Source organism: Chenopodium quinoa, unplaced genomic scaffold, assembly GCF_001683475.1.
Source record: "Chenopodium quinoa cultivar QQ74 unplaced genomic scaffold, ASM168347v1, whole genome shotgun sequence".
In the NCBI taxonomy this organism is placed as follows: Eukaryota; Viridiplantae; Streptophyta; class Magnoliopsida; order Caryophyllales; family Amaranthaceae; genus Chenopodium; species Chenopodium quinoa.
The window spans coordinates 2,971,086-2,982,970 of NW_018744066.1; the positions used below are offsets into that span (position 1 = coordinate 2,971,086).

Sequence of the window (11,885 nt, forward strand, 5' to 3'; positions counted from 1 at the left end):
ATGTATATCATTTTCCAATTAAATATTATCGAATTTTTTAAAAGGCATGTATAATGATTAAATTCATATTCAAGTAGTATTATTTAAACAAATATATTCATAAATGTGTCATAGATAGGATCATGGTAGTGCTTTTATGATTGTCACTCTTTCTCAAGTCCGCTGAATAGTGGATAATGTTTTCCAAGATGAGTTGCAAATTACAAGCAATCATACAAGCTCCCGTCCTATTCTCCTATGTAAGCCCACAAAACACAACTTAAATAAAGCAATTTGACTTGTATATTAGTGTTTGATTCCAGCTATGGAAGCGACAAGTGAGGGCCACAGCCCACAGGCTCTCAATCTCTCAAACTCATTCTTTAAGCGAATAGTTTTTAAAAAGAAGGCTAGCTCCCAACTAACTCGACACTATAAATAGAACAAGTAGAGGGTTTAGCTCTCTTAGCTATACATACAAACACAAGTCCTAAACTAGGGATCAAGGATACATTATTCATGGTCTGCTTGACAATACAAAACAGGAGAATGACAATCATGAACAGGAGTCATAAAATACCAAACTCGATCCTTTACATTGTAGAAGTAGAAAGTTGATACATAGTTTGTACATATAGAAAAATGAAATATCAGTTGTTGCATTTTAAATTTTTAATACTATGTACAATAGAATTTTACTTCTCCATTAAATATAAAGGAATTTCCCATTTCCTAGAAATTACATTACATAATATTAACAATTTAAATATTATTTGCTAAATTGCAGATCAAGATGAATGTAACAAAAACTCATTGCATAATTATATATTTAAAAAAATAAATAAATAAATGGAGTATGTTGATTAGTTTGCTCATGGTTGATTGTACTGCTTTTACATAATTGACCATGAACAAACTAATCAACATAAAATGGATCAGAAAAAGGTTTTATTACTATTGACAGACAATTAAACAGGTAATTTATGGTGAAACTTGTTAGAAGATAAGTCTAATAAGTGAATGCCAATTATTAATTTGATTACACAATGCTCATATAGGTCCAAACACTTGTGAACTCATATGGCTCTATGTGAGTAATTATTGTATTATTAGTGTAACTCATGGCTATAAATACAATGCCATAGAAGTAAGAATACAATGATAACACTACAACAATTTCACTCATCTTCTTTCACTCTTTTACTCCTTTTATTAATCAAAACTTTTCTATCGGTAAATTCTTTAACACGTTATCAGCACCAGTTTTCAGTCAGGTATATTTATACCTACTTCTAAAAATTTATAACAAATAATACTATCTACTTCTAAATGTTTCGAGGAGTATGCTCTATAGTTGCCCATATTTGGGATCCTCTATAACAGAAACTCAAACATTTACTATATATACCTCAAAAACAACGGTGAAAGTTCTCTTACTTGTGAATTTACTACTATCATCTTTTGTTTATTCATGTTGATGTTTCTTTGTTTGATCCATGTTGATATTACATACTCATTTTACGTAAATTTTTATCTTAGTTATTGTAATTGCTAAGTAGTAGCTTTGCATGCATATTATTATTAACTAGATTAACAAAAAGATGCAGCCTTTTATACTTATTATTTTTCTTACTTTTACATACTTTTTGTGTTTCTTTCCGTTTTCGAACCCATGATCTTTTTTAGATATTAGGGCTCTCGGACCACTATGGTTTGCATTCCCAGTGTGATAACCTTTTACAATTATAAATATATATATATGGACCATAATTTTATGCCAGTACGTTAGACTATTATATGATATTTTTACAGTTGTACAGAACAGTAACGGATAAACCTACCTCTATAAAAGACGGATTTTTCCCCCAATTTCACCACAAATCCCAGATCCTTTCCCACTTTTTATCCAAAAATCACCTAAAAAAAAATCACCCCCTTCTTCTCCGATATGTTCCCCGACGACGGCAACCAAAACACCCACAACTTCACTTTTGAGGAAGATTTAATGAAGATAAAACAATATTTCCTTCTAATTACGGCGCTCGTAATTTTATTAGTAGCAATATTAATTTTTGTCATTATGTATAAGTAAAACTCACTTATTTTGTCGTTTTAGTATATTAAAAGCTTGTTTTTGTTTTATTATGTATGTTTGTTGTTATTAATCATCATTGTATAATATTACCGTTATCATTATAATTATTGTTACTACTGTCATTGTTGTCGTTTTGCTGTTTTTTTTGCAACTAACATGATTAATTTTTGTCTAATCATATAATTACTCACAATAATAAATCAAGGGGGAGAAAAGACTATATTATTTATGGTTTATTATTATTAAATTTAATTATCACGTGTCTTATTAACTTAATTATAAATATGGAAGAACTAAACATGTGAGTTGTACATATAATTTGTTATTATAAACTAATTATCACGAAATTTGTTGTAGCTAAAATGGGAGACCTTATGAAAAGACAGTTCAGCATCTTAGATTTATCTGGAAAGAAATTTCTGGAATGGAAAGTGGACGCAATGATGAATTTGAAAGCTCAAGGCTTGGAGCACACTGTTAAAGAAAATAAAAGTCCCTCTGGTCAAACAACTGATACTACCACTTCTGCAATGACTGTTGCAAAACCTGTTACTGAACAAGATAAGGCAAAAGCCTTAGTGTTGTTAAGGCATCATTTACATGAAGGCCTTAAAACTGAGTACATGATGGTTGAAGATCCCAAAGAATTATGGGATTGCCTTAATGAAAGATTTGGACACCACAAAAGGGTGCTCCTTCCTAAGGCATTATTTGACTGGACAAATTTACGGTTCCAGGATTTCAAATCTGTAATTGATTATAATTCAACCATACATGAGATAGTGTCTATATTGAGATACTGTGATCATCCAGTTTCGGATGAACAGATGATAGAAAAAACACTCACTACCTTTCATGCAAGTAACATACTGTTGCAAGAACAGTATCGTGAAAGAGGTTTTAAAAAGTTCAATGAATTAATGAGTGTATTGCTTGTTGCGGAACAAAATAGTGAACTTTTGTTGAAAAATCATAACCTGAGACCAACTGGGTCTTTGGCCACTCATCATGAGGCAAATGCAACAAATTCCTATCCACCCGAGTCAAATGCTACAAGAAAAGGTGGACGTGGAAATTACAATGGCCGTGGAAAAGGCCGTGGAAATTATCGCAGACGAGGCCGAGGACGTGGTAGAAACAATTTTCAAAGAAACAGTAATTTCAAAAATTTTGAAAAACAGAAGGGACAGTCATCTGGAAGCCACAAACAAACTCTTTCAAAAGGAAAAGACACATGTTACAGATGTGGCATGACAGGACATTGGGGACGTACTTGTCGTACGGCCAAACATTTGGTAGACCTTTACCAGGCTTCTGTAAAAGGCAAAGAGAAAAATGCAGAAGCAAATTATGTTAATGAAGAAAATGCTCCATGTCCTACCCTTGATGTGTCCGATTTCTTCATGGACAATGCTGAAACTGGGAATGATTTCATTCTTGGAGAAAACAACAATGCTTAGGTTCCCCATCTACTAATGTAACATATGCTATGTTTTAATGTATTTTCTTAGTTCCCTGTATTTTAAATTTCTAGTCATGTACTTTAAATCTTTATCATCAATAAAAGTTTGTATGATATTATTCTAAACTAATCTTAAATTTATTTTATGAAGATATGGATCTACCTGAAGTTAGTTCCGAATATCAATGCCTTTTGGACAGTGGAACAACACATACTATCTTAAAAGATAGAAAATATTTTTCACAACTAAAGTTGTTTCAAGCAAATGTAAACACCATTTCCGGGTCAGCTAAATTAATTGAAGGACCTGGAAAGGCTTGTATAATGCTTCCAAATGGAACAAAATTAATAATCAATAATGCTTTATATTCGAGTAAATCTCGAAGAAATCTCATAAGCTTTAAAGATGTACGCCAAAATGGCTATCATCTAGAAACAATGACGACAGATCAAAAAGAGTATATATGCCTCACGGCAGAAAAACATGGCAAGAAACATATATATGAGAAATTGCCAGCATACTCTTCGGGGTTATACCGTATAAACATACGACCCGTGGAAATCAATATGATATCTAACCAGAAGTTAGATGACAAACATTTGATTATTTTATGGCATGATCGTTTGGGACATCCAGCAACTGGGATGATGCAAAGAATAATAGCACATTCAGTTGGACATTCAATAAGAAATGTCAAAATTCCGCGATCAGATGAATTAACATGCTCTGCATGTTCACTTGGCAAATTAATAATAAGGCCATCTATGAACAAAATTGCTACTGAATCTCCAAAATTCTTGGAAAGAATTCAGGGAGATATATGTGGGCCAATTAATCCAGCATGTGGACCATTTCGATATTTCATGGTTTTAATTGATGCCTCTACACGATGGTCACATGTTAGTCTACTTTCAAGTAGAAATGTTGCCTTAGCAAAATTACTTGCCCAAATCATCAAATTAAGAGCACAATTCCCAGATCATACAATAAAGAAAATAAGACTTGACAATGCTGGGGAATTTACATCCCAAACATTTAATGATTATTGTATGTCAATTGGAATTGATGTTGAACACCCAGTAGCTCATGTTCATACACAAAATGGCCTAGCTGAATCACTAATTAAGAGATTACAATTGATTGCAAGACCATTATTAATGAGGTCAAGATTGCCATCATCTGCTTGGGGACATGCTATAATACATGCAGCAGCGCTAATTAGATTGAGACCTACAGCTTATCATAAATTCTCACCACTACAACTTGTTTGTGGTCGAGAACCAAGTATCTCACATCTAAAAATCTTTGGTTGTGCTGTATATGTTCCCATTGCTCCACCCCAACGAACAAAAATGGGTCCACAAAGAAGGCTAGGAATTTATGTCGGGTTTGAATCCCCCTCTATAATTAAATACCTTGAACCATTGACTGGTGACTTATTTACAGCTAGATTTGCGGACTGTCACTTTAATGAAACAGTATTCCCAGCCTTAGGGGGAGAGAAAGTGGACCCACACAAGAAAGAAATTGAACTCATTTGGAATGCAACACAACTGTTGATGTTAGACCCACGAACAAATATGTGTGAACAAGAAGTTAAGAAAATTGTTCATTTACAAAGTGTTGCAAATCAATTGCCCGATGCATTTGTAGACACAAAGAAGGTGACAAAATCACATATACCAGCAGAAAATGCCCCTGCACGTATTGAAATCCCAACTGGTAATAAGGCCATAGAAAATGAATCTTAGGCACGCAGAAAGCGTGGAAGACCACTTGGTTCAAAAGATTCTAAGCCAAGGAAACTAAAAAGATTGGATGGAATAGAAAATGAGACTAATAATGTTCCCCCGTCAAAAGGTCAAGAAAGACCAAATGTGGATGAAAGTAAAGAAAATGATGATAATCCAAAAGGGGACGAACAAGAAGACAACCCTACGGGGAATGAACAAGATGTTCAAAACATCGATAACAATGAAATTTCAATGAATTACGTCTCTACAAAGACTCAGTGGAATAGGAAAGATGTTATCGTTAATGAAACATTTGCAAATTCCATCGCAATCGACATCGTGTCTGATGAAAATGATGTTGAACCAAGAACTGTAGAAGAATGTCGACGTAGGAGTGATTGGCCAAAGTGGAAAGAGGCAATGCTGGCTGAGTTAAAGTCACTTGAAAAACGAGAAGTTTTTGGGAAAATAACCCTTACACCAGCAGGTGTAAAACCCGTTGGATACAAATGGGTATTTGTAAGAAAACGTAATGAGAAAAATGAAATAGTTAGATACAAGGCAAGACTTGTAGCCCAAGGATTTTCTCAAATTCCAAGGATTGATTATGAAGAAACATATTCTCCAGTGGTTGATGCAACTACATTAAGATTTCTGGTAAGTTTGACAGTCACAAAAGGACTGCAAATGCGATTAATGGATGTAGTGACTGCGTATTTGTATGGGTCACTCGATACGGACATTTACATGAAAGTCCCCGAAGGACTAAAACTACCAGAAAACCACAAGCCTAGACAACTGCTTTCCATAAAACTAAAAAGGTCACTTTATGGATTGAAACAATCTGGAAGGATGTGGTACAACCGTCTGAGTGAATACCTTATGAGAGAAGGATTAAAAAACAACCAAGTTAGTCCCTGTGTTTTCATAAAGCGATCACAATCAGGATTCGCTATCATTGCAGTTTATGTTGATGATTTAAATATCATCGGAACCCCAAATGAACTCGAGAAAACTGCAAAATACTTGATGAAAGAATTTGAGATTAAAGACCTTGGGAAAACTAAATTTTGCCTTGGACTACAAATTGAGCACTTGAGTCATGGCATTTTTGTCCATCAATCAAACTATACAGAAAGAGTTTTGAAACGTTTCTTCATGGACAAAGCAACCCCAACCAACTTCCCAATGGTTGTTCGTTCTTTGAATATGAAAAATGATCCATTCAGACCCCGAGAAGAAAATGTAGAGATTCTGGGTCCAGAAGTACCATACTTAGTGCAATTGGAGCCTTAATATACTTAGCTAACAATACTAGACCCGACATAGCTTTCTCTGTGAATTTGTTAGCCAGGCACAACAATGCACCAACATATAGGCATTGGAAGGGAGTTCGACACTTACTCTGGTACCTACGAGGGACACAAGACCTTGGTTTATATTACCAACCAAAACAAGATGCTGCTCTCATTGGGTATGCAGATGCTGGATACTTATCAGATCCTCAAAATGCCAAGTCACAGAATGGATATGTATTCACTTATGGCGGCACTGCAATATCATGGAAATCAACAAAGCAGACATTGACCGCGACATCATCAAATCATGCAGAGTTGATAGCCCTCTATGAAGCAGGACGGGAATGTGTGTGGCTGAGGTCGATGATCAGTAATATCCAAAAGGAGTGTGGAATGAACGCAATAACAGAAAACCCAACCATCATCTTTGAAGACAATACAACATGTATCGCTCAAGTAACTGAAGGATATATTAAAGGAGATAAAACGAAACATATTGCCCCAAAACTGTTCTTCACACATGATCTGCAAAAGGACGAGGAAATAAATATCCAGCAAATTCAGTCTTGTGAAAATCTTGCCGACCTTTTCACCAAATCACTTCCTTCGAAGAAATTTGAACAGTTAGTTCACAAAATCGGAATGCGACATCTTCGTGAACTATGCTGAGATCAGGGGGAGTATTATATGTACTGCACTCTTTTTCCCTTCGATCAGGTTTTTATCCCACCGGGTTTTTCCTGACAAGGTTTTTAACGAGACAGTATACCAAAGCATATAATACAATAATATTGGTGTACTCTTTTGGCTATGGGTCTTATCCCATAAAGTTTTACCTAACAAGATCTTTAGTGGCATTCAAGGGGGAGTGTTAGAAGATAAGTCTAATAAGTGAATGCCAATTATTGATTTGATTACACAATGCTCATATAGGTCCAAACACTTGTGAACTCATATGGCTCTATGTGAGTAATTATTGTATTATTAGTGTAACTCATGGCTATAAATACAATGCCATAGAAGTAAGAATACAATGATAACACTACAACAATTTCACCCATCTTCTTTCACTCTTTTACTCCTTTTATTAATCAAAACTTTTCTATCGGTAAATTCTTTAACAAAACTTTATATAATTTGATCCAAAATGTGACAATTATTCAATGAGCCTATGAGGCAAAAGGACAAAGGGAGTACAATAAGGAGACTGTAGATAACTAGAATGGGCTGGACTATGGTAAGATATTAATGGGTCGTTTAGCCCAATATTCTCCTTGGAAGTACGGGCCCATTACCATAAAATGTCATCTTCAACATTTTTCCCTCGCATAATTTATCAGATTGTCACCTTCTCTTCTCCACTGAATTTCTTTCTTTCTCTCTCCTCCTTCCACCATCAATGGCGGCAACAACAGCTAACAAAGTCCATAACATCTTCGAAAATCTCGAAGCTCAGAAAGCTCTCCTCTCCAAATGCACCGACCTTTACAAAGCCCTAACTTCCCATTTCACCAATCTCCAACAATCAATCGATTCCAAAACCCTAACCCTAGAATCAAACCTCCAAAATCTCGATTCAACCCACCAGAAATCTCTCCAAGACCTCCATGATCGCGAAACTTCAATCCCAGAACGGTTGATTTCTCTCTCCTCAGAAATTGAGTCTAAGAAGCAATCCGCCATTGCCGAGGTCGAGAAACCTCTAGATGAATCCGCGCCATTGTCGGAGGTTCTGAGGTCGTTGTGTAGAAGTATGGACCATAGTAATTTGCTGAGGTTTGTGGTGGGTAAGAGGAAAGAAACGGCGTCGTTGAGGTGGGAAATGAGGGAGGCGTTGAAGGAGTGTGTGGACCCTGAGAGGATGGTTCTAGAAGCGGTGAAGGAGTTTTTGGCGGCGAAGGAAGCGGGAATGCGAGGAATGGCGGACAAGCGGTGGGCGTGTGGGGTGGTGGTGACGGGGTTGTTTCCGGCAGAGGAGTTGAAGAAGAAGAAGAAGATTGTTGGGGTTGATTTTGCGAGGAAGACGGTGGAGGAAGCGGAGGAGGTGGTAAGAGGTTGGAGAGAGAAAACGGAGAAGGTTGGCGGTGAGGAAGGCGGTATGGGCTCGGCCGAGGCGGCGATGTTTCTGCAGATTGTGGTGGGGTTTGGATTGAAGGAGATTTTTGAGGAAGAGTTTTACAGGAATATGGTGGTGGAGTTTGCTGCTAGGAGAGATATGGCTAAGCTTGCTGTTCCCATTTTTGGTGATCAAATTGCAGGTTTGTCTTCTTACTTTAGAGGAGTTTGTTTAATTGTATGTCTTAAATTATGTTGTTTCTTAACTTTTATTGTGTATAGAGTGACAATTTTGATTGACAATTAGGCAGAATGCTGAAATTAGTGTAACTATTGCATTTTTATTGCATGAACCTATCTTGTCTGAGAAATTGTGTGATGTTATCAAATTAGTTTGTTGTGTCAAGGATAGGTCTTTATGTTAACCGAGAGCTGAAATTCATGGCGATTTATGCAGTTGGTATTTGTATAAGGGATTAAGGGAAGAAGAATTGGAAGAGGAATGTAGGGTGTGTTCTTAACTGGTACTCTGGTAGTGTTTTTATATATTGAGTTGAGGAAAGTCTTGTTCTTTGTGACACCGAATATTGTTTGGTTAGAACGGAGTTTTTGAGTGATTTAAGAGTTTAAGTGTTTGGAACTGGAAGCTATGGAATTGATTTACAGACTGATCATGCTGTAAAATGTTAAAGCTGCTGCTGCTGCTGCTGCTGCTTAATTAAGTTTCTAGGTAAGTTGTGAAGAGCGAAAATGATTTAATTGCATTGTTAGAAACACTTGAGCCAGTCTATATTCTATCATAATTATTATAGAAATCACTCCTTTTAATCATCATAGCTGCTAGATCCCATCTGCCAAGAAGTATATATATTCTATCAGAATGGAAAGGTTTGACGATCTGTTGACTAGACAAAGGTTTGAGCATATATACCCATCTCTTTTCTTGACTATTCAGTATTGCTAATTTGAATCAATTGACAGCATAAACTAAAACATACCCTACGTGCCCCCTCTATTGAGAAATATGAGTTATCTCACGAAGTTAATTTTTATAATCATTTGTCACACGAAGCTAAGTTTTATACTCATCTGTCACAATTGGCAACTTTTATACCAATGTGTCAAAGAGGTGCTACCTTTTATACCAATTTGGTTGTTTGGCTTATTGGCTATAGGTAATGAGATTGTTCGATAATAAGCTGGAGATTATTCAACGTAACAATGCTGAAGCCTATTGGTTTCATATTACGTTTTTTTTTTGTTTGTTTTGGTTTGGTTTTTTTTTGTTTTTTTTTTTTTGCCAGTTTCTCTAATGGGGTTGACTCTTGTCTTGCTTTCCTTTGATGTCTGTGACTTGATCATATTTGCAATGACGCCCTTGGAACACTAACTGATTTAGTTAAACCATGTAAAAATTGACTCTTGTTGACATGTCTGTATCATTTAAAGTTGTTTTAGCACTGCTGCAGCACCATTTCATGATTGTTTCATTGGTGCATGTATACTACATTCCTGCTACCCGTGATAAGCCATATGAAATAAGTTGCATCTTGTAAATTTCATAAGAAAATTTTCTTCTCACAGGTTTGATTGATCAGTTGGTAAAAAATGAAAAGGAAGTTGAAGCAGTATATTTCGTTTCTGAGTCTGGCTTAATTGAAAAGTACCAGCTTGTGTCCCTTCTCAAGTCTTCTTTGCGCCATGTCAAAAAGAAAACCACAGAAATATTGAAGAAAGGCAACCATAACGCTGGTGCAACTGTAAGCTAATTTGGACGATTCTTGTTTTTTCCTTTTTGTTGGATTTCCTTGTTATTATTTTTGCAATTCTGGTTCTGACTACAGATATTGCTTGACTTCTCAGGATGAAGCCAACACTTTTGAGATGAATTACATCAGGTCTATCATCAGATGTGTTGAAGACCATAAACTTGAGGCTGAATTTTCTGTTAATAGCTTGAAGAAGCGGCTTTCTTTGCTGGAGAAAGCAAAGTCTGATAAGAAAAAAAGTTCTGCATCCAACAGCTCCAAATCTTCTAACAAAAGACCTCACAGCAGTGGGGGCCCCCCTCGGAGCAGAGGTGCACCGCCTCCACGTCCTGCAAAAATGCAAAAATTTCCGAGTCCACACCCAACCTATGGTCAGCGTGAGGCAGTCTCACGTTCACCGGCTCTTAGCCCAGTATCAAGATATCTGGGCCACTACAGTTTGTCTGGTCAGGCTGCCTATGATCCAGGTCTCACTGCATCAACTTATGGGGCAAGTTTACCGAATCAGACTGCCTATGATCCAGCACTCACTGCAACCACTTACGTTCAGAGGTATGGTGCTTCTCTTGCTCCAACTGCTGACCAGGTTGCTCAACAACAGTATGGAGTAGCTGGTGGCAGTGCTCCTAGTCCTACTGTTGGGCCACGGCTTGTCGGTTCTTATGGATTACAGAGTGCGTATGGAACATATGATTATGGTGCCACCCCGACATCTACTTATCAGCCTCCTTACTGAAAATAATATCCAGTACTAGGAGTAGACATGCTGATCCTAAGTTAGTACTAGCATAGAGTATAGTTTATTAGTTTACACTATACATTTTAGTCCAGTAGGTGGAAGTTGTACATTCTCTCTACTTTTGGAGTTGTATAAATTTTTATTTAAGAAAGGAAGTATAAAGAAGTTTGGACTGCCTTTTTTTCAAGGCTAATCCTTGCTTTAAAATATATGTTTTTTTTTTTTTTTTTTTTTTTTTCAAGTCTAATCCTTTTCTTGTTGCCTGCCTGCATGCCTGTGCCTATGCTTAAGGTCTTTGACCCCATGCCAATCTTAGGTATTCAAAGATAAGATGAAACGAGAGGAAGACCAAGTTAAGGCCTGTTCTCATACGTTGAAATTCAATTCAGTTCAGTTGAGTTCAGTTCAGCTCCTAATTTCATTCTCTTATAAAATATTCATTTCAGTTCAGCTGAAATCAGTTAATGAGAACAGGCCTGTAATTGTTGGATAATGGGTCACCTACTCTATCCCTCACCTTTGTTTCTTTTGTACATTTTGGGGGATTTTCTCTTTTAGGATTATGATTGAGGGCTAAAATTAACAAGAACTTCTCAACCACAAATCTCAAGGTTCTTAATAGTATATGAGTATATGACATAATAAGTTGCAAAATATTTTAAAATTACATGATATTCCCTTTGTCCCAAGAGGCCAGGATAAAATCAAGTTAATATATGAATAATGAAAAAAGTTTTAACGTGTCAATTATTAT

The 11,885-nt window shown here is 36.2% G+C and overlaps 2 protein-coding genes across 2 annotated transcripts; both read left to right on the forward strand.

Moving 5' to 3' along the window:
- The first annotated feature begins 2,436 nt into the window (after positions 1-2,436).
- On the forward strand, positions 2,437-3,534 carry LOC110691098. Its single transcript, XM_021868031.1, has one exon. The coding sequence runs from the start codon at positions 2,437-2,439 to the stop codon at positions 3,532-3,534; it is 1,098 nt and encodes a 365-aa protein (XP_021723723.1).
- Positions 3,535-7,861: 4,327 nt separating this feature from the next.
- LOC110691045 (FRIGIDA-like protein 4a) lies at positions 7,862-11,493 on the forward strand. Its single transcript, XM_021867981.1, has 3 exons — positions 7,862-8,826; positions 10,208-10,383; positions 10,487-11,493. The coding sequence occupies exons 1-3, from the start codon at positions 7,968-7,970 to the stop codon at positions 11,126-11,128; spliced, it is 1,677 nt and encodes a 558-aa protein (XP_021723673.1). The 5' UTR covers positions 7,862-7,967; the 3' UTR covers positions 11,129-11,493.
- Positions 11,494-11,885: the final 392 nt, after the last annotated feature.

Excerpts from the sequence above, each read along its gene's own strand:
- LOC110691045 (XM_021867981.1), top strand. The coding sequence starts at position 7,968 with ATGGCGGCAACAACAGCTAACAAAGTCCATAACATCTTCGAAAATCTC. Across the intron at positions 8,827-10,207 it reads TTTTGGTGATCAAATTGCAG|GTTTGATTGATCAGTTGGTA; the intron begins GTTTGTCTTCTT and ends TTCTTCTCACAG. Across the intron at positions 10,384-10,486 it reads ACCATAACGCTGGTGCAACT|GATGAAGCCAACACTTTTGA; the intron begins GTAAGCTAATTT and ends TTGACTTCTCAG.
- LOC110691098 (XM_021868031.1), top strand. The coding sequence starts at position 2,437 with ATGGGAGACCTTATGAAAAGACAGTTCAGCATCTTAGATTTATCTGGA.